We start from the raw sequence: 23,159 nt of genomic DNA, 5'->3' as shown, positions 1-23,159 counted from the left end.
TTTTTTTTACAAATAAAATCTATTATTATTATTATTATTAACACTGCAGTAGCAGAGTTGAACCAAACAGTCACTTTGTCAGGTTCAAACACTGATGACATCTATTAAACAAGACAAGAAGCAAGGAATTAAACGGAGACAGAATTCAATTCGGCTCAATTGGACTGTACTCTTTGAACAGTCCCACCACGCTCTGACGAAAGATTGTGCGGCCTCCTCTTTTATTTGGACTTTTCCCTGATTACATGGCAACAGCTGTTTCTAAGGGAGGGGGGTCGTAAACAGCTATTGCCTTTGGTTACAAAACAGTTCAAAGAAAAGGTGCCTGGAGGGGAGTCGGGTCCTGTTTGCTCTCCGCTTTGTAGATCTCGGGTCAAGACAAAATCTTCCTGTGGATTACAATGCATCAAAGAAACCCACACCTTCATGTCGCTTCCCATCCTACACAGTGGAGTTTTACAAGCCTTTTGCTTGGTAGGATTAAAGACAGCTTTTGTCTTCATGGCAACACAAAGTTTCTACACCAAAATGCATCTATTTATTCAACTTATTATTATTTTTCTCCAGATTTTGGCATGCTCTACCTTCCACACGCCACATGTTCAGCCTTCACAAATTCCAAAAACTCCCAGGTTTCCCAGAATTCCAGGTTTTCCGGGACATTTTTTCCCATTCAAAATGAATTGACCATTTTTCAAACTTGAACCATTTCCACATTTTTTAACCTATTCAAACCATTCCACCTTGTTCATCTGATTCAAACTGTATTCAGCCTGTTCAGGAATGGTGTTTTTTTTTTTAAATTCCCGGATTTCCCATAATTCCTTTTTTTTTGTGCATTTTCCCCATTCAAAATGAATTGGCCATTTTTCAAACTTCCACAATTCCCACATTTTTCAACCGATTCAAACTATTCCACATTCAACATATTCCAGCATTCTGGAAATTCAAATTATCATTTTTTTCAAATTCAAAAAAATTCCAGGATTTTCCAGAATTCCTGCTTTTCCAAAGCCCTATTTCCACCCTTTTTTCTGGCGACTAACCGTACTACCGTCAAAACATTCCTCTTAATCCGGACAAAAAACAAAATTGTTTTTTTTGAAAAATTCCTGTTTTTTCCGAAATTCCAGGAATTTCGTAATAGCATTTCTCAATTCAACATGTTACTACTTCAACATTTAAAAAATGTCAACACCAACCATTTCAACTCATTCAGACCGTTCAAGTTTTTTACCATTTTCAAAAAATTTCCTGCTTTTCTCGAAATTCCCAATTTTTCCTGAAATTCCCATTGAAATCACTGGGACATTCTTCAAAGCTCCACAACTTCCAAATTTTTCATCTGATTCAAACCGTTCCAACTTCAAAATATTCAGCCTGTTCAGGAATTGTGTGCTCTACTTCAAAAAGTCTAAAAAAAAAATTCCGGATTTCCCATAATTCCTTTTTGTTGTTGTTGCATTTTCCCCATTCAAAATGAATTGGCCATTTTTCAAACTTCCACAATTCCCACATTCTTCAACCGATTCAAACCATTCCACCTTCAACATATTCCACCATTCTGGAAATTCAAATTATCTTTTTTTTTCAAATTCAAAAAAATTCCAGGATTTTCCAGAATTCCTGCTTTTCCAAAGCCTTATTTCCACCCTTTTTTCTGGCGACTAACCGTTCTACCGTCAAAACATTCCTCTTAATCAGGACAAAAAACGAAATTGTTTTTTTGAAAAATTCCTGTTTTTTTCCGAAATTCCAGGAATTTCGTAATAACATTTCTCAATTCAACATGTTACTACTTCAACATTTAAAAAATGTCAACACCAACCATTTCAACTCATTCAGACCGTTCAAGTTTTTTACCATTTTCAAAAAAATTCCCGCTTTTCTCGAAATTCCCAATTTTTCCTGAAATTCCCATTGAAATCACTGGGACATTCTTCAAAGCTCCACAACTTCCACATTTTCATCTGATTCAAACCGTTCCAACTTCAAAATATTCAGCCTGTTCAGAAATTGTGTGCTCTACTTCAAAAAGTCTAAAAAAAAAATTCCGGATTTCCCATAATTCCTTTTTTTTTTGTTGCATTTTCCCCATTCAAAATGCATTGGCCATTTTTCAAACTTCCACAATTCCCACATTTTTCAACCTATTCAAACCATTCCACCTTCAACATATTCCAGCATTCTGGAAATTCAAACTTATCATTTTTTCCAAATTCAAAAAAATTCCAGGATTTTCCAGAATTCCTGCTTTTCCAATACCCTATTTCCACCCGTTTTTTGGCGACTACTCCTCCCGCATTTTTCAACCAACTTCAACCGTTCCAACGTCAAAACATTCCTTTTAATCACGATAAAAAAACAAAATTGTTTTTTGAACTGGAAAAATTCCCGGTTTTCCCGAAATTCCAGGAATTCCGTAATAACATTTCTCATTTCAACAACATTTCTCGACCGATTTTAAAAATGTCAAAACCAACCATTTCAACTCATTCAGACTGTTCAAGTTTTTTTACCATTTTCAAAAAAATTCCCGCTTTTCTCGAAATTCCCAATTTTTCCTGAAATTCCCATTGAAATCACTGGGACATTCTTCACAGCTCCACAACTTCCACATTTTTCATCTGATTCAAACCGTTCCAACTTCAAAATATTCAGCCTGTTCAGGAATTGTGTGCTCTACTTCAAAAAGTCAAAAAAAATTTCCGGATTTCCCATAATTCCTTTTTTTTTTTGTTGCATTTTCCCCATTCAAAATGCATTGGCCATTTTTCAAACTTCCACAATTCCCAAATTTTTCAACCGATTCAAGCCATTCCACCTTCAACATATTCCACCATTCTAGAAATTCAAACTTATCTTTTTTCCAAGTTCCAAAAAATTCCAGGATTTTCCAGAATTCCTGCTTTACCAAAGCCCTATTTCCACCCTTTTTTCTGGCGACTACTCCTCCCACATTTTTCAACCAACTTCAACCGTTCCACCGTCAAAACATTCCTTTTAATCACAACAAAAAAACAAAATTGTTTTTTGAACTGGAAAAATTCCCGGTTTTCCCGAAATTCCAGGAATTCCGTAATAACATTTCTCATTTCAACAACATTTCTCGACTGATTTGAAAAATTCCAACACCAACAATTTCATCTCATTCAAAACATTCAAGTTTTTTACCATTTTCAAAAAAAAATCCTGCTTTTCGCGAAATTCCCAATTTTTCCTGAAATTCCCATTGAAATCAATGGGACATCCTTCAAAGTTCCACAACTTCCACATTTTTCATCTGATTCAAACCGTTCCAACTTCAAAATATTCAGCCTGTTCAGGAATTGTGTGCTCTAGTTCAACAATTCTAAAAAAAATTCCCGGATTTCCTATAAATCTTTTTTTTTTTCCAGCATTCTAGAAATTCAAACTTATCATTTTTCCAAGTTCCAAAAAATTCCAGGATTTTCCAGAATTCCTGCTTTTCCAAAGCCCTATTTCCACCCTTTTTTCTGGCGACTACTCCTCCCGCATTTTTCAACCAACTTCAACCGTTCCACCGTCAAAACATTCCTTTTAATCACGACAAAAAAACGAAATTGTTTTTTGAACTGGAATAATTCCCGGTTTTCCAGGAATTCCGTAATAACATTTCTCATTTCAACAACATTTCTCGACCGATTTGAAAAATTCCAACACAAACAATTTCATCTCATTCAGAACACAAAAAATTCAAACTTATCATTTTTTCCAAATTCAAAAAAAATTCCAGGATTTTCCAGAATTCCTGCTTCCCTGCTTTCATCTCATTCAGAACACTGGAAATTCAAACCTATCATTTTTTCCAAATTCAAAAAAAATTCCAGGATTTTCCAGAATTCCTGCTTTCCTGCTTTCATCTCATTCAGAACACTGGAAATTCAAACTTATAATTTTTTCCAAATTCAAAAAAAAATTCCAGGATTTTCCAGAATTCCTGCTTTTCCGTAATAACATTTCTCATTTCAACAACATTTCTCGACCGATTTGAAAAATTCCAACACAAACAATTTCATCTCATTCAGAACACTGGAAATTCAAACTTATCATTTTTTCCAAATTCAAAAAAAATTCCAGGATTTTCCAGAATTCCTGCTTTCCTGCTTTCATCTCATTCAGAACACTGGAAATTCAAACTTATAATTTTTTCCAAATTCAAAAAAAATTCCAGGATTTTCCAGAATTCCTGCTTTCCTGCTTTCATCTCATTCAGAATACTGGAAATTCAAACTTATCATTTTTTCCAAATTCAAAAAAAATTCCAGGATTTTCCAGAATTCCTGCTTTCCTGCTTTCATCTCATTCAGAACACTGGAAATTCAAACTTATCATTTTTTCCAAATTCAAAAAAAATTCCAGGATTTTCCAGAATTCCTGCTTTCATCTCATTCAGAACACTGGAAATTCAAACTTATCATTTTTTCCAAATTCAAAAAAAATTCCAGGATTTTCCAGAATTCCTGCTTTCATCTCATTCAGAACACTGGAAATTCAAACTTGTAATTTTTTCCAAATTCAAAAAAAATTCCAGGATTTTCCAGAATTCCTGCTTTCCTGCTTTCATCTCATTCGGAACACTGGAAATTCAAACTTATCATTTTTTCCAAATTCAAAAAAAATTCCAGGATTTTCCAGAATTCCTGCTTTTCCACCCTTTTTTTTGGCGACTACTCCTCCCACATTTTTCAACGCATTTCAACCATTCGACCGTCAAAGCATTCCTTTTAATCAGGACAAAAAACAAAATTGTTTTTTTTAACTGGAAAAATTCCCGTTTTTTCCGAAATTCCAGGAATTCCGTAATAACATCTCTCAATTCAACATGTTACTACGTCAACATTTCTCGACTGATTTGAAAAATTCCGACACCAACCATTTCATCTCATTCAGAACAAAATATTCAGCCTGTTCAGGAATTGTGTGCTCTACTTCAACAATTCTAAAAAAAAAAATTCCCGGATTTCCCATAATTCCTTAATTTTTTGTCTGTAAAATACGGTACCTTTTTTTTAATTTGTTTTGTACTGGTGTACCGTAGAACCCTAGAAGAGGGTTTACTGTTCCTGCACTGAAGTGTACCATGAAGTAGGAGATGTGTGGTGTGTGCTGAATGTCATTCCCTCCGCCTAATTAGTGGCGTAGTGTTGCATGCACATGCGTAGATGTTATGTTGTCTGACTTAGTGTGGTGTTATTTTTTTTTGCTGACGAGAGTGTGCGTCAGCTTGTAGGCGTGCTGCCCGGCCTCCTCGCTATAAGGAGCTGCATGCATGATTAACAAGGACGACCGGGGGCGGGAGAGGGGGGGGTAAACACACAGAGTGACTGACGCTCCATCCCTCTCTTCCTTCCACTTTGCATGAGGACAGCAGCCATTCCTCACCAAACGAATCCTTATATTTCATGCAAAAGCATGCTATAAGGTGACGTTTGGTGCGCGCGCCCGCGTTTGTGACAAAGGAAGATAAATCCTGTCTTAAACGCTCTCTGAAGAAAAGCGAGGGAGCGAGGGCCCGAGAGAGGAGTGTAACCATGTGGCAGCGCGGCACATTATGAAGCATCCAGCTGAACAATTTGATTTTCTCCTCTCTTGCTTCCCACTTTGCTGTGCGCTTAGAGGCTCGAATTGGACGCCTGGAAAGGTCATCTCCGGTGCTCTCCCACCACCAAAAAGTGCGTTTAGGTTTACAGAAATGTTAGTTAGCGGAGAGACGTGTGCACAGCCCACAGCAATCATTTTTTACACATTAAGCTGGAGATAAAGCTATTTATGGACTTTACAACATGATAACATGTGTATTTCTGGCATACTTGACAACCTTGAGACCTCCGATTTCGGGGGGTGGGGGGCGTGGTGGGGCGTGGTTGGGGCGTAGTAGAGAGGGGAGGAGTATATTGACAGCTAGAATTCACCAAGTCAAGTATTTCATACATATATATATATATATATATATATATATATATATATATATATATATATATATATATATATTAGAGATGCGCGGATAGGCAATTATTTCATCCGCAACCGCATCAGAAAGTCGTCAACCATCCGCCATCCACCCGATGTAACATTTGATCAGAACCGCACCCGCCCGCACCCGCCCGTTGTTATATATCTAATATAGACGATGCAAGGCATTAGTGAGGTTATAAAGCTTTTGCCTGTTAAAGAAAGGAGACTGATCCAATGCAGTACAGACATTCGCGTGCCACGCTGTCACGACCCAGACGCACACCAGTGCGCAATCATATGGGAGCCGCGCTGAGCGCACCTCCAAGCGCGTCTCGCTGCCGGCGACGCTCCAGCGCCATCCATTTTCAGGGCTAGTTGATTCGGCAGGTGGGTTGTTACACACTCCTTAGCGGGTTCCAACTTCCATGGCCACCGTCCTGCTGTCTATATCAACCAGGGTGAGCCCCACCCCTTTCGTGAGCGCACTGCGCGCGGAGTGACCCCTGTTACGCGCCCCCGGCAACAGGGGTGGCGGGCAGGTAAGCTGCGCGGGCGGAGCGCACGGAGTGACCCCTGTTACGAGCCCCCGGCCACGGGGGTGGCAGGCAGGTAAGCTGCTTACCTGCTGCGCGTGACGCCGGCCGCGGCGAAGGCGGACGAGGCGGGGTGTCGGTGCGGTGGGCGCGGTGGTGACCCTGGACGTGCGTCGGGCCCTTCTCGCGGATCGCCTCAGCTACGGATCCTGGTGGGGCCCTCTCGGGGGAAGGGGCCTCGGTCCCGGACCCCGGCGAGGCGTCGGGGGCCTTCTCCGCTCCGTAAAAGTGTCCATCTCTTTTTATTTTTCTTCTGTTGTGGCATATGCTGCAGGTGCCTGCTCGTTTTTCGTATGTGGGTAACAACATTTAACTATGTATATATATTTACCAATTGGTTTAACTGCCACCCGCCTGAATCTATTTAAAATCTAATTTTTTTATTTCATCCGCCCGATCCGCGGATAATCCGCGGACTCTGCGGTTGTGCCCGCAAACCGCGCATCTCTAATATATATCCATCCATCCATCCATTTTCTACCGCTTATTCCCTTTGGGGTCGCGGGGGGTGCTGGAGCCTATCTCAGCTACAATCGGGCGGAAGGCGGGGTACACCCTGGACAAGTCGCCACCTCATCGCAGTCTAATATATATATATATATATATATATATATATATATATATAAATCTAATATATATATATATATATATATATAAATCTACATCCTGAAAATATGCAAACAAAACTGTGTTTAGATAATTGATACTTCAAACTTGCATAAATAAATCTTAAGGAATATAACATAACTTGGCTTCTGAGAGCTTCAAAATGTAATGAATAAAATGCTAAAGTTGTTGATAAACAAGCAATTATTTTAACAATTAAATATGGTCATTTTAAATGAATTATTATGATAATTTAAAATTAATTATTTCAAATATGTTTATTTTAATGGCTGGATGTAATAAGGAGTCAGAAAAAATACAAATAAAAATACAATTAATGTTGATGTTTTTAGCAAAATATAGTAAAAATTTATTTACTAATTTTTTTTTTTTTAATTAAGATAAACATAATAATACAATTTATCTCTAGTCTGGATGATTTAGTTCTTGTCACCCTGTTGTCCTCCCGTCATGAAAAAAGGCTGTCCTCACTCAGGTCCGCATGGAGCTGGAGGGGGCGTGGCCTCCAGCTCCGGCTGAAAATCGGGAGATTTTCGGGAGAATATTTGTCCCGGGAGGTTTTCGGGAGAGGCGCTGAATTTCGGGAGTCTCCCGGAAAATTCGGGAGGGTTGGCAAGTATGATTTCTGGTCTTGACATCCTTGTCCGGACAGAAGGGCGACACGGCAGTGTGGCCGGATCAAAAGAGACGTCGGCGACGCTTTACCGAACCAAAAGTTGCTTTATTACAAGCGAATGTCATTAGTCAGGGCTGCAGCACCTGGAGGAGGAAGACAAAAAGATGTCTCCCCCAACTTGGAGAAGCCAAATCATCAGTTCTATATTCCTCCTTCCTGTCTGTGTGTGTGTGTGTGTGTGTGTGTGTGTGTGTGTGTGTGTGTGTGTGTGTGTGTGTGTGTGTGTGTGTGTGTGTGTGCTAAGTCAGGAGAGCACATCCTTGTTCTGTATACTTGTTCTGTGTACTTTGTGAACACTTGTAGTTTGAACAGTGAATCATATTGGTGCTTTGTTTGATCCATCCATCCATCTTCTTCCACTTATCCGAGGTCGGGTCGCGGGGACAGCAGCCTAAGCAGGGAAGCCCAGACTTCCCTCTCCCCCATACTTGCCAACCCTCCCGATTTTTACGGGAGACTCCCGAATTTCAGTGCCCCTCCCGAAAATCTCCCGGGGCAACCATTCTCCCGAATTTCTCCCGGACAACAATATTAAGGGCGTGCCGTGATGGCACTGCCTTTAAGCATCCTCTACAACCTGTCGACGCGTCCGCTTTTATCGCCATACAAACAGCGTGCCGACCCAGTCACATGTTGTATGCGGCTTCTGCATACACACGAAAGTGACTGAAAGGCATACTTGGTCAACAGCCATACAGGTCACACTGAGGGTGGCCGTATAAACAACTTTTAACACTGTTACAAATATGCGCCACACTGTGAACCCACACCAAACAAGAATGACAAACACATTTCGGGAGAACATCCGCACCGTAACACAACATAAATACAACAGAACAAATACCCAGAATCCCTTGCATCCCTAACTCTTCTGGGCTACAATATACACACCACACTACCACCAAACCCGCCCCCCAACCCCGCCTCCCCCTCAACCCGCCACCCCCACCCCCCAATCTCCCGAATTCGAAGGTCTCAAGGTTGGCAAGTATGCTCTCCCCAGCCACTTCATCCAGCTCTTCCCGGGGGATCCCGCGGCGTTCCCAGGCCATCCGGGAGACATAGTCTTCCTAACGTGTCCTGGGTCTTCCCCCTGGCCTCCTACCGGTCGGACGTGCCAGATACACCTCCCTAGGGAGGCGTTCGGGTGGCATCCTGACCAGATGCCCGAACCACCTCATCTGGCTCCTCTCCATGTGGAGGAGCAGCGGCTTTACTTTGAGCTCCCCCCGGATGACAGAGCTTTTCACCCTATCTCTAAGGGAGAGCCCCGCCACCCGGCGGAGGAAGCAAATTTCGTCCGCTTGTACCCGTGATCTTGTCCTTTCGGTCATAACCCAAAGCTCATGACCATAGGTGAGGATGGGAACGTAGATCGACCGGTAAATTGAGAGCTTTGCCTTCCGGCTCAGCTCCTTCTTCACCACAACGGATCGACACGGCGTCCGCATTACTGAAGACGCCGCACCGATCCGCCTGTCGATCTCACGATCCAGTCTTCCCTCACTCGTGAACAAGACTCCGAGGTACTTGAACTCCTCCACTTGGGGCAAGATCTCCTCCCCAACTCGGAGATGGCACTCCACCCTTTTCCGGGCGAGAACCATGGACTCGGACTTGGAGGTGCTGATTCCCATCCCAGTCGCTTCACACTCAGATGCGAACCGATCCTGGCCAGATGAAGCCATCAGGACCACATCATCTGCAAAAAGCAGAGACCTAATCCTGCAGCCACCAACCTAGACACCCTCAACGCCCTGACTGCCCCTTTCTAGGCTTTGTTTGATCTCTTTGGTTAATCCATTCCATAATTTCATTCCACATACTAAAGGTTTTAAGTGTTTTGTTGAGAATAATTGTTTTACATTCTCAAGTAGCAGGTTATAGCTTGCTTTATACATCATTTTAGCTGTTTGCAAATGCACCAAATCGTTGAATTTCAATAAATGTGATTCAATAAATAAAGGATTTGTATGTTCCCCTTACCATAAAAGGAGATGTCCGTGTGTAAGTGTCTGGAAAACCACTGCTTTAAGTCATAACTTAAATGTTGGCGTTGAGCTGGACAGGTAGTCTCTTCTCAAGGATAGGGCTATCACTTTTGCAATTCAAAGTCCCAATTAGAGCCTCTTTCCTACGAGAAGTGATCCAATCCACCTGCGAATATCAAACTAAGGGGCCTTATCTTAGTATGTGCTCATACTGAAATACCACTATTTACTTAAACTTGGTGGTTCGCCTTCTCCAAGTTGGATGTAAATCTTCACCATAAGCAAAATATATAAGTGTTATAATGAAGGGAACACATGACGTAACTGTGTATATTAGTTATATTAGCCTACTATCAAAATGACTTTAAAAGTCTTATATAAGTGTTATAATGAAGGAAACACATGATGTAAGTGTCTATATTAGCTATACTAGCCTACTATCAAAATGACTTTAAAAGTCTTATATAAGTGTTATAATGAAGAGAACACATGGCGTAAGTGTCTATATTAGCTATACTAGCCTACTATCAAAATTACTTTAAAAGTCTTATATAAGTGTTATAATGAAGGCAACACATGATGTAAGTGTCTATATTAGCTATATTAGCCTACTATCAAAATGACTTTAAAAGTCTTATATAAGTGTTATAATGAAGACAACACATGGCGTAAGTGTCTATATTAGCTATACTAGCCTACTATCAAAATTACTTTAAAAGTCTTATATAAGTGTTATAATGAAGGCAACACATGACGTAAGTGTCCATATTAGCTATATTAGCCTACTATCAAAATGACTTTAAAAGTCTTATATAAGTGTTATAATGAAGGCAACACATGATATAAGTGTCTATATTAGCTATACTAGCCTACTATCAAAATGACTTTAAAAGTATTTTATAAGTGTTATAATGAAGGAAACACATGATGTAAGTGTCTATATTAGCTATACTAGCCTACTATCAAAATGACTTTAAAAGTCTTATATAAGTGTTATAATGAAGACAACACATGGCGTAAGTGTCTATATTAGCTATACTAGCCTACTATCAAAATTACTTTAAAAGTCTTATATAAGTGTTATAATGAAGGCAACACATGACGTAAGTGTCCATATTAGCTATATTAGCCTACTATCAAAATGACTTTAAAAGTCTTATATAAGTGTTATAATGAAGGCAACACATGACGTAAGTGTCTATATTAGCTATATTAGCCTACTATCAAAATGACTATGTGTCGCAGGCTGAGGCAAATCTTCGTTGACAGAAATGTTGAAATATAACATTTATTATACACATTTTTACAACATTAGTCAAATATGCCTGATTAGCACTCAAACAAGTCAATAATATGAACAAAGCTCACCTTTGTGCACTCACGCACAGTATAAAACGTTTGGTGGACAAAATGAGAAAAAAGGATTGGCATAAAAAAAAATGTTTTTCTGTGGCAGCCTCGGAGAAAGTCGTACATGTAAACAAACTGTTGAGCCACAGTCCACGCAACGGGGAGTTCAAGGGCCGCTGAAATTAGTAGGACAAAACGGCGCTCGCCAAATACTCTCACCAGTGAAGCATCAACACACACATATTAAACTGTGGGCTTTATAACAATTAGGAAGGGTTTTTGTCGTGTTTGTCCTCCTACAGAAACCAACAAAAAAATATTTTTCACCCCATTTTCTTTCCGTTTTCATACATTTTTGAAAAAGCTCCAGGCCGCCACTAAAGAGCCGCATGTGGCTCTAGAGCCGCGGGTTGCTGACCCCCGCTGTAGCTCATATTTCCCAATATCTCCTGCACCTCCTTCTATCTTCACCTCCCTTTTGCCACAACCAGACCCCAAAACACCCTTTTTACATGTCACTCTGGTACTACACTGGCTTGCATTTAGCCTATTTACACCAGTGTAGTAAACACAGAAATGTTTCTGTCTGCAAAAGTGTTTATGTGTGGGGCTTCTTACGAAAAAAGAGGGCTCGAGCTCTATTAAAGGAACACACAGAGTCACCTGGAGACAGTCTGTCAGCGCGGCGTCTTTTCAGGCGCACAGTACCCCGGCATTCAACACGCCCCAGGGAGCGACGCGCACCCCAGCGGCATTATTCATGTCGAAAAATGCATTTGTGTGCATGTGCACTCCTAAATGAGGCTTTGCGAAAAGCCTGTTAATGGATACGGGGGGCCTGCAGCAGCCCCATTTAACTGGCAGCCCGTAGGCCTTTTTGTTATTAAAATCCAACAAAAACTTTCATTAAAAAAATCCAGTAAACAATGCAGTATTTTAGCAGTGCTCCTTAGTTTGGTTTAGTTTAGTCTTTATTTGAAGGGACAATGCACAAAGCTCAAAGCCAGATATATGTTCTGCACCAGATTATAGCTCAATAGCTCATTTCCATCTGCAGCCCCTGGCTACCTCGATTAAAGAGATACAAAAATCATGCAATACAATTATAACATTAAAATGATACTATAGCATACTTGCCAACCCTCCCGAATTTTCTGAGAGACTCCCAAAATTCAGCGCCTTTCCCGAAAATCTCCCGGGACAAATATTCTCCCGAAAATCTCCCGATTTTCAGCCGGAGCTGGAGGCCACGCCCCCTCCAGCTCCATGCGGACCTGAGTGAGGACAGTAGAGATGCGCGGATAGGCAATTATTTCATCCGCAACCGCATCAGAAAGTCGTCAACCATCCGCAATCCACCCGTTTCTAACATTTGATCAGAACCGCATCCGCCCGCCATCCGCCCGCACCCGCCCGTTGTTATATATCTAATATAGACGATGCAAGGCATTAGTGAGGTTATAAAGCTTTTGCCTGTTAAAGAAAGGAGACTGATCCAATGCAGCACAGACATTCGCGTGCCACGCTGTCACGACCCAGACGCACACCAGTGCGCAATCATATGGGAGCCGCGCTGAGCGCACCTCCAAGCGCGTCTCGCTGCCGGCGACGGCCGGGTATATGGGCCCGACGCTCCAGCGCCATCCATTTTCAGGGCTAGTTGATTCGGCAGGTGGGTTGTTACACACTCCTTAGCGGGTTCCAACTTCCATGGCCACCGTCCTAGCTGCTGTCTGTATCAACCAGGGTGAGCCCCACCCCTTTCGTGAGCGCACTGCGCGCGGAGTGACCCCTGTTACGCGCCCCCGGCAACAGGGGTGGCGGGCAGGTAAGCTGCGCGGGCGGAGCGCGCGGAGTGACCCCTGTTACGAGCCCCCGGCCACGGGGGTGGTGGGCAGGTAAGCTGCTTACCTGCTGCGCGTGACGCCGGCCGCGGCGAAGGCGGACGAGGCGGGGTGTCGGTGCGGTGGGCGCGGTGGTGACCCTGGACGTGCGTCGGGCCCTTCTCGCGGATCGCCTCAGCTACGGCTCCCGGTGGGGCCCTCTCGGGGGAAGGGGCCTCGGTCCCGGACCCCGGTGAGGCGTCCCTTCTCCGCTCAGTAAAAGTGTCCATCTCTTTTTTTTTTTTCTTCTGTTGTGGCATATGCAGCAGGTGCCTGCTCGTTTTTCGTATGTGGGTAACAACATTTAACTATGTATATATATTTCCCAATTGGTTTAACTGCCACCCGCCTGAATCTATTTAAAATCTAATTTTTTTTTATTTCAACCGCCCGACCCGACCCGACCCGACCCGACCCGCGGATAAAATCTAATTTTTTTAAATTTCATCCGCCCGATCCGCGGATAATCCGCGGACTCCGCGGTTGTGCCCGCAAACCGCGCATCTCTAGAGGACAGCCTTTTTTCAGACGGGAGGACAACAGGGTGACAAGAACTAAATCATCCAGACTAGAGATAAATTGTATTATTATATTTATCTTACCTAAAAATAAATATATCTATTAATTAAAAAAAAAAAAAAACTAAATACATTTTTACTATATTTTGCTAAAAACATCAAAATTAATTGTATTTTTTCTGACTCCTTATTACATCCAGCCATAAAATTATACATTAAAATAAACATATTTGAAATAATTAATTTTAAATGATCATAATAATTCATTTAAAATTACCATATTTAATTATTAAAATAATTTCTTTGTTTATCAACAACTTTAGCATTTTATTCATTACATTTTGAAGCTCTCAGAAGCCAAGTTATGTTATATTCCTTAAGATTTATTTATGCAAGTTTGAAGTATCAATTATCTAAACACAGTTTTGTTTGCATATTTTCAGGATGTAGAATGGTGAATTCTAGCTGTCAATATACTCCTCCCCTCTTAACCACGCCCCCCACCCCCTACCCCACCTCCCGAAATCGGAGGTCTCAAGGTTGGCAAGTACCGTATTTTCCGCACCATAAGGCGCCCTGGGTTATAAGCCGCGCCTTCAATGAACGGCATATTTCAAAACTTTGTCCACCTATAAGCCGCCCCGTGTTATAAGCCGCATCTAACTGCGCTAAAGGAATGTCAAAAAAACAGTCAGATAGGTCAGTCAAACTTTAATAATATATTAAAAACCAGCGTGATGTGGGCGCGCATGGAGTCGTATATCAACATGGACGGAGCTGCGTGAAAAAAGCCACCCGGCCTCTTCGCGTAAACTTACCTTAACCACTCGCTCATCTTTTCTTCATCCATCCATCCCTTCGAGTTAGCTTTTATGATGACGCCGGCTGGAAAGGTCTCTTTTGGCAAGGTCTTCCTTTTGAATATCACCATGGGTGGAAGTTTCTGGCCATTAGCATGGCAAGCTAGAACCACAGTGAAGGATGACTTCTCATTCCCTGTGGTGCGAATATTCACCGTACGTGCTCCCGTTGTATCCACAGTGCGGTTCACAGGAATATCAAAAGTCAGTGGAACCTCGTCCATGTTGATAATGTTCTCTGGCCGGATCTTTTTTTCAGCTATCTTGTTTTTACAATATGCACGGAAAGTAGCCAGCTTTTCTTGAAAGTCTTTAGGCAGTTGCTGTGAAATAGTAGTCCGTGTGCGGATGGAGAGATTGCGTCTTTTCATGAACCGGATCCCTGTCGCTTAGTAGGAGCCATTTTGTGGTCTTTACAGATGTAAACACACAAAGGAAATGAAACGTAATATCCGCGCGCTTCTTCTTCTTCTACGCGGGCGGGTGGTTGCTTACAGTAGAAGAAGAAGCGCTTCCTGTTCTATGGGGGCGGGTGCTTACCTTGGCGGTTGCTTGCGTAGAAGAAGAAGCACTTCCTCTTCTACGGGGAAAAAAGATGGCGGCTGTTTACCGTAGTTGCGAGACCGAAACTTTATGAAAATGAATCTTAATATTAATCCATATATAAAGCGCACCGGGTTATAAGCCGCACTGTCAGCTTTTGAGTAAATTTGTGGTTTTTAGGTGCGGCTAATAGTGCGGAAAATACGGTATGTACTATAGCATGTAATCAAATTGAGAAAAGTCATAAAATGCCCTTTCAATGACACATACTTATTATACAATACAAGCACCCCTCCTTTACATCATAACACAGACAATACATGCTCTTGTTCACATCTGTCATCATTTGTAAAAACAACCATGATTTTAACACACACACCTCCCAGTTTACGACAAAATGTTCTCATGCATCCATCCATCCATTTTCCTACCGCTTGTCCCTTATGCAAATGTCCTTAAATCAGCAACAAAAGCAAAACTGTTGTTATACAGACTTAGAATTATCCATGATGTGGGGCTCAAGGAGCACACAAATAGCTTATTTTTAAGGTCAAAACTGATAAAAATGTCCTGATTTAGTAGAATATTTGACAAGTTTATCATGATTGAGGCAAGAAATTATCAATTGCCTGCAAATATTCAAAGTTTATTCAGAGAAAGGGATGTGATCAAAAGTTTACATACACTTGTAAAGAACATAATGTCATGGCTGTCTTGAGTTTCCAATCATTTCTATTTTTGTGTGATAGAGTGATTGGAGCACATACTTGTTGGTCACAAAAAAACATTCATGAAGTTTTGGTTCTTTTATGAATTTATTATGGGTCTACTGAAAATGTGAGCAAATGTGCTGGGTCAAAAGTATACATACAGCAATGTTAATATTTGCTTACATGTCCCTTGGCAAGTTTACCTGCAATAAGGCGCTTTTGGTAGCCATCCATAAGCTTCTGCTTGAAATTTTGACCACTCCTCTTGACAAAATTGGTGCAGTTCAGCTAAATGTGTTGGTTTTCTGACATGGACTTGTTTCTTCAGCATTGTCCACACGTTTAAGGCAGGACTTTGGGAAGGCCATTCTAAAACCTTCATTCTAGCCTGATTTAGCCATTCCTTTACCACTTTTGACGTGTGTTTTGTTTCATCTGACATCCCATGGACAAAAATAAGACCTTCTGGAGGAAAGTTCTGTGGTCAGATGAGACAAAAATTTAGCTGTTTGGCCACAATACCCAGCAATATGTTTGGAGGAGAAAAGGTGAGGCCTTTAATCCCAGGAACACCATGTCTACCGTCGAGCACGGTGGTGGTAGTATTATGCTCTGGCCCTGTTTTGCTGCCAATGGAACTGGTGCTTTACAGAGAGTAAATGGGACAATGAAAAAAGGAGGATTACCTCCAAAATTCTTCAGGACAACCTAAAATCATCAGCCCGGAGGTTGGTTCTTGGGCGCAGTTGGGTGTTCCAACAGGACAATGACCCCCAAACACACGTCAAAAGTGGTAAAGGAATGGCTCAATCAGGCTAGAATTAAGGTTTTGGAATGGCCTTCCCAAAGTCCTGAATTAAACGTGTGGACAATGCTGAAGAAACAAGTCCATGTCAGAAATTATTGGAACCTCAAGACAGCCATGACATTATGTCCTTCACAAGTGTATGTAAACTTTTGATCGCGACTGTACATACCTAATACATCCTTTTAACATGACTACAGAATGAGTGTCTTGATTGAATTATTTATTTGAATATCTTGTATCAAACTAACCTCCTGATGTTTTTACCTCCATTCCCCCATTCATCCTTGTCTTCAGGCACCCTTACCCCCTTCCCCTCTTTGCCATCTCACCTCCCCCCTACCTGTTGTGCTGACAGACGAAGCAAGTCATGCAGTCCTTCCGTGAGCGCACTGCTGGCGGTTACCACAACAACCAACCCTGCTACCAGCAGGAGCCCCACGAATTATCACGCCTGGAGACGTACCGACAACACCCGCATCATGCCCACACTCAACTACCCCACCCGGGCCCTGGTCCCCATCCAAGCCCGGGCCCGGGGCCTTTGAGGGCAGCCTATGAGGCTCGTTCACTGGTCAACACTGCAAGTATGTCTGCAGCTACAGGAGCGGTAACAGGAGGAGCACCTAAGGACTGTTACAGCCAACAGCAAGCCTACCCTGGCTACCTGGGAAATGGTGGAGTGATTGGAAATGGAGGTTCCACACCCTTACAAATAAAGAAACCTTTCAGAGGAAGCAAAATTCATCCTCCAAATTCCAGTCTACAAAGTCATGGGAACTACAGTAACCACATGGGCACTGGAGCCTACTCAGCTCAGTACATGAGCGGGGGCCAACTCCAGCAGAAATGGGAGGAGACGGCTCAGATGACACAGTATGAGCAAGAGATGGTTGGGCGGATAGAAACTGGCGGTCCCTCAGCCCCTAACACTTCACAGTACATGGACCAGACCTTGCTTGGTCACTCCCAGGCCCAATGTCACCAGCCCTCCAACCCATCTTATTCCAGCCCCCATCACCAGCCACACACGACAAACCCTTCCCCCTCTTCGTTAATGTACCCGCAAGGTCACCTGCACTACCCCCAACCTTCCCCCTCACCTTCATCTTACATAGAAAAGTGTAGCCCCATGCCCCATTGTTATAAAGGCTATACCATGCCCCCAACCTCCCAATATGGTAGACAAATAAGCAGTCACAGTAACCTGAAGCAAGCAGCCTACAGGACATCTCAGAACAGTTACAACTACCAGCACTCAAGAGGGTATGAGCAACAGCCCCCGATACAACCCTTGAGCAACCCCCAGGAAGCGCACCCAAAATACCAACACTTCAGCCAACCGCAACAAAATTATTGCCTTTCCGAACTCTCTGTAAGGTCCCCAGAACAGTATTATCAGACATGTAGCCCCTCCTCAAGCCACTCTCCTGCACGCTCAGTAGGACGTTCCCCTTCCTACAGCTCCACCCCTTCACCATTAATGACCAATCCAGAGTCATTCCAGTACGGACAACCACCGATGACCCCAGGGGCGGCCTCATCATCATCTTCCTCTTCAACTAGCATGCAAGAGCAAGGTGGTTCCACTGCTATGTTGTTGCCTCCTCGCTCGCACCCTTCGCCCAATGTTCCCCACACCACCTCCCACAGCTTCACAAACACATTGCAGGGACCTACCATGAAGGAGCGCTTCTCAGAGAAGTTGCTTTCAAACCCGAGCCTGTGGAGCCTGAATGCCCTCACCTCTCAGGTAGAAAACATATCCAACAATGTCCAACAGCTTCTGCTCTCAGAGGCACTGGTGGCCAACAAGAAAGCCACTAAGCGAAACAGTGGAGGAAGCAACAGCAGTTCTGGAAGCGCAGCATCATCCAAAAAGGGCGAGGAGTACAAAAGTTCATACCCAGAAAGTGTCGTAAGTGGCGGCCCTATGCAGGACCTCTACTCTACTGTACAGCATCAGCCAATACCTATGGAACTACATGAGGGAGGTTACTCCAGCAGTAGCGATGAGCCATTGGAGAGGGCCTACTACCATGGAAGCCAGGGCAGGAGTCCAGCTCAGCCTACTAGCACCCATCTTAATGTGGACACAATTTCTTCCTGTTCTATGACATCTCCAGATGATGTGTCCACAAGGTCTGGAGACTCAGGTTTGCACAACTTTACTCCTGACCCAATTCGATGTCAGTTGGTGCAAGGGGGAGATACTACTCCGGGGAAGAGTGTTGGCGATGAGAGGTCTCCAATAAGCGTTACTATATCCAGTCCGATGAAACATGACAATGACTCATCTTTAGATGTACAGCATATCAATGAGCCTGTTAAGGAAAACTTTGAGGAATCTGCCTGGACAGAGAAGTCAGCAGATGCAGAGACTAAAGAACAAACAATTGATTATGAAGGAGATGTTGATGAAGCCAATACTATAGAGAAAGACGAGAAATTGTCAGATGATGACCAATTCCACTACAGCGAAGTAAACAAAGAGGGGGGAGAAAAGGACTTTTGCTATGGCGATACTTTGTACGAAAAGGTCCAGAGAAAATACGACCCAGATTTACTTGAGCAGTCTCCAGCCGCTTGCTCAGATTCCAGCCACAATTTTGGCCAAGAGATGAAAGAAGACGCATACAAATCAGAATCTTCAGTTGCTTCTGAGAGTTCCTTGAAAACATTGCCGTTTATTCCTTCCAGTGACCTTGAACAGGATCAATACTCCACTAAAAAGGAGGATAGCTCAGACGCCCCTCAAATTGAGGCCTTTGAAAAGAAAAAATCCAACATGACCGAGAGCAGAGAATTAATTGAGGAAGATGAACGGGAGGCGGAAACAGATGAACAAGAAAAAGAGTTAGAGGAACAAATGCAACAGCCTCGGTCACCTGCTCTAGCTGATAAAGTGACAAAGGAACTGGAGGAGGAGGATGACATTAGCCAGTCTTCGACTTGTGAGCACATAAATAATAGACAAGGGTTTGAGAAACCTGCGGCCGACCTTTGCAACAGGAAAGAGAATCAAAGGGCTGAGCTCCATAGCGACAACGAGCTTGCAGGAGTACCTGCTCATCCGAATGTAGCAACAGCAGCCCCAGATGCTTCTTCAAGAGAATCAGCCATCGGTGACACAGCTCCGCAGCCCCAATCTGCTATGCCAGTCTTCTCAGCCCTCAACGATAAAACAACAGCAACTCCAGCTCAGTCCAGGGATCACATTGATCACAGTGACGCCAAAGTGCTGGAGCCAGACTCTCCTCAGCTGCCAGGAAAGTCAATACTTCCCTCAGCCCCTTCTTGGGCAGACACACCACCTTCTCCAAAGAAAGGTGATGAGGACATGGAGCCGGGCATCAGCTGTTCCAGTGCCGTGACCCCATTTGCCAAGCCAGAGCCCATGGCCCCATCTGCTCAACCGAGGGCATTTGGACGTAAGCATGCAAGGGGGAGAAGGAGAATGATACATTCAGCTGCGGCAATCAGGCGGCAGCTAAACTTGGAAAGAGATGAGGAAAAAGAGGAAGACCCTTTGGCTTTGCAGAAACCCTGCAGGCTTCCCAGCAAACCGATGTTATTCTCAGATCAAACAGACCTCACCCATCAGGAATCAATAGTGAGCCAGACACCCAAAATGCTACCTGAAGGTTTTACTTCCAGAATGTGTACACGATCATTCAATGCAGCTGACCTACCATCCAAAGTAGGGGCTCAATTGAAGAGGAAAGCAAGCCCAAAACCTGGGCCCAAACCAGAACAAAAAAATGGATCTAAACCAGGTCCTAAACCTAGTCTAAAGCCTGGACCTAAGCCTGGGCCAAAACCAGGACCTAAACCAGGACCAAAGGCTGTGTCATGCACGGCAGATCCACCAGAGACTACAGGGAAACGAAAACCAGGGCCAAAGCCTAGTTTAAAGCTTGGATCGAAACCTGGCCCCAAACCGGTTTCTAAACCGTGTCCAAAACCAGGACCAAAGCCTGTACTCAAGTCTGCAGATGTTTTGCCACCTGCTGAAAACCTATCTGTCAAAGCCCCCACTGGTTGTCCCAAAGGTTCAATTTCTAAAGCAAAGCAGTTACAACAGGAAGATATAAGTCATTATTTAAAAGAACCACAAGTCAGGGGAAAGAAAAACATCAAGCCTACGGTATCACAAATACACCAGGAAGAAAATTCCCCAAATTACATTAAAGCACAAGAAAATGAAAACAAGAACATGATCTTGAGGTCAAGGAAGCCCTTACAGGCAACATCATTGAAAGTGAAGGAAAAAATCATAGACAAAAAAAGTCTAACCCCAGTGGTAACAGAAATTGAAAATGTCGATATTTGTCTGAAACGAGGGGAATGTTTAAGTGTGCAACAAACTCCAGATATTGTCAGAAAGATAGATCCAACTCCAGAAGAACACACCCAATCAGTTCTATGTGAAAATAAAGAAGAAATTACAAAATGTCAGTCATCCATGGACATTTCAACCATACCTGTAAAGAAGAAAAGGGGTCCAAAGCCTAAACCAAAACAACTGCAACTTCAAACAGCGCTGGTGGAACAAGTTGTCTCCACACTTAAAGAGGAGGATGTTCAAGGGCCCCCAAAAAAGAGAAGACCACCCACAAAGGAATCCGAGGTGCACCACCCACCCAAAGACATCCCCCCTAATGTCAATGAAGCTGATACTAATGACGTGCCTGTAGTGGCTCAACAATGCCCAACTAAAACAAAAGTTCTACCTCCACGGAAAGGCCGAGGACAGAAATATGAGGCGATGGTGCAGAAAATCACATCGCCTAGCTCAAAGAAATACCTCCAAACTTCACAGATCGAAATCAATCTCATTGACGAGGCAACAACAAAGGACTTTGCGTTCCAGAGTTTTAAAGAGGGGGAGACTTGCATTCCTGTTAATGGGACTGAAATGATGGAAAGTGAAGAGAAAAGCAGACAAGAACCCCTGAAACTTCTAGAAGGGGCCCAGAAAAAAGAGGTCAAACAAGAGACTGAGAAACAGGAAATGAGTCAAGATGCATCATTACCAGACAAGTTGAGTGACACAGTAGTTGAGGAGGCTATTACTAGTAATGAGACAATACAAGAAAACCATAAACAAGGGACAGTGCAGAATATCAGAAGCCAAATGGAGGCTCAAGTAGATCTCGGCCGTCGAGAAGAATGGACCCAACAGGCACAAGCACTTCTATCTGCAGATGTATCTATGACTAAGTCCCCCAAAAGGAAGCGATGGGCAATGGTGGAAAGTACAGACGCTTCGGTTGTTGCTTTGGAAGCAGACAACCTAATAATCACCACACCAAGACTTGCCAAGCAGAAAGCCATCAAAAACAACCACGAGATGCACCTAAAGCAAAAGAGGAAGCAAAAAGGTCCTCTTCCACCAGAAGAAACCAAGGCAGCCAAGGAGATCAAAGTTGAAACTGTAGAGGAGGCTGTAGAGGAGGCGATAGCATACTCAGAGTCCACACTGCCATTTAGTCCTAATGATATCAAAGAATGCCCCGACATTGGCAGCACAGATGTCGTTCAGAAATCCAGAAGAGGGAGAAAGCCATTCAAAAATCCAGCTAATCAGAAGCGGGGAAAAGCCTCATCTGAGAAGATTTCTGACAAGCCGGTGAAAGTCTACAAAAAGCCTGGGCCAAAACCCGGAATGAAGGATGCTTTGGAGGTCATTGAGGCGGTGGTAAGGGCTGCTGGGTGTGAACATGCTCAAAAAGAGGAAAAGGGACAACATGAGAACGAAGTCGGAATGTGTGAAGCAAAGGACAATGACTCTCTACCAAGTCCAGTGGTGACGATATCAGAGACACAGAGTGAAGCTATTTTTGTGAAGAGAATCCGAAACAAGCCAATTCAGCAACACCCTATGTCTTTCTGTCCTTATGTGCGGATCAACAACTCCAGAGACTTTTCCTCTTGGTGTGCCATAGTCAACAAGCCTGAAGAGGCACAGGTTTTTCAGAGGCGTCGAAAAAAGGGGATTCTCCGAATGAGGAATCCTTACACAGTTGCAAAGATATCGCCGCACACAGCTGCCATGCTGCAAGGACCCTCGGTCAATACATATCTTAGTGGTAGGCATCTTACATGCTGCCTGTGTGGAAAGCCGGCAAACTACAGAGATCTGGGCGATTTGTGTGGCCCGTATTACTCAGAAGATGAAGTTCCTCGGAAAACGTTGACCAAAGAACCCGTCAAGAAAATTCCAGAGAACCACGAAGAAGTTAGCGCTGGTGAAGAACCAGGCTCTTCCTCACAGACCGAAGAGAAAGAAGGCAACACAGAGGAATCACCACAAGAAAGTAGTAGCAACAGGCATCGTCACTGGTCGTACAGACGAGCCGGAAAAAGAGAAGGAACATGTCGGGAGGGTGTTCCTCGAAGAATAACACTCAGAGAGAGGCTAAGGAGGATGAAGCAGCTCCAGGCTGGCCTTTCCAACGTTCAAGAGGGCTCGTTCCAAAGGCTCCAACAGGAAGCAGAGGCACGGGAGCACTGGGCGCATGAAAACTGTGCTATCTGGACCAAGGGGGTGATTATGGTGTCTGGGAGGTTATACGGACTCAAAGAGGCTGCCAATAACTCTACACTAACGGTAGGAGAGCA

At 43.3% G+C, this 23,159-nt stretch overlaps 1 protein-coding gene across 1 annotated transcript in view; it reads left to right on the top strand.

The window, feature by feature from the left end:
* rai1 (retinoic acid induced 1) overlaps positions 1–23,159 on the top strand; it is a 218,134-nt gene that overhangs the window by 182,227 nt on the left and 12,748 nt on the right. Inside the window, exon 2 of the mRNA XM_061974328.2 lies at positions 16,833–23,148. Within this exon, the coding sequence (XP_061830312.1) occupies positions 16,906–23,148 (6,243 nt within the window). The 5' untranslated portion in view covers positions 16,833–16,905. The remainder of the gene's footprint in view (positions 1–16,832; positions 23,149–23,159) is intronic.

Source organism: Nerophis lumbriciformis, linkage group LG22 (genome assembly GCF_033978685.3).
Source record: "Nerophis lumbriciformis linkage group LG22, RoL_Nlum_v2.1, whole genome shotgun sequence".
NCBI classification, from domain to species: domain Eukaryota; kingdom Metazoa; phylum Chordata; class Actinopteri; order Syngnathiformes; family Syngnathidae; genus Nerophis; species Nerophis lumbriciformis.
Note: the sequence above shows the minus strand (reverse complement) of the source record. Positions and strands in the feature narration are given on the sequence as shown.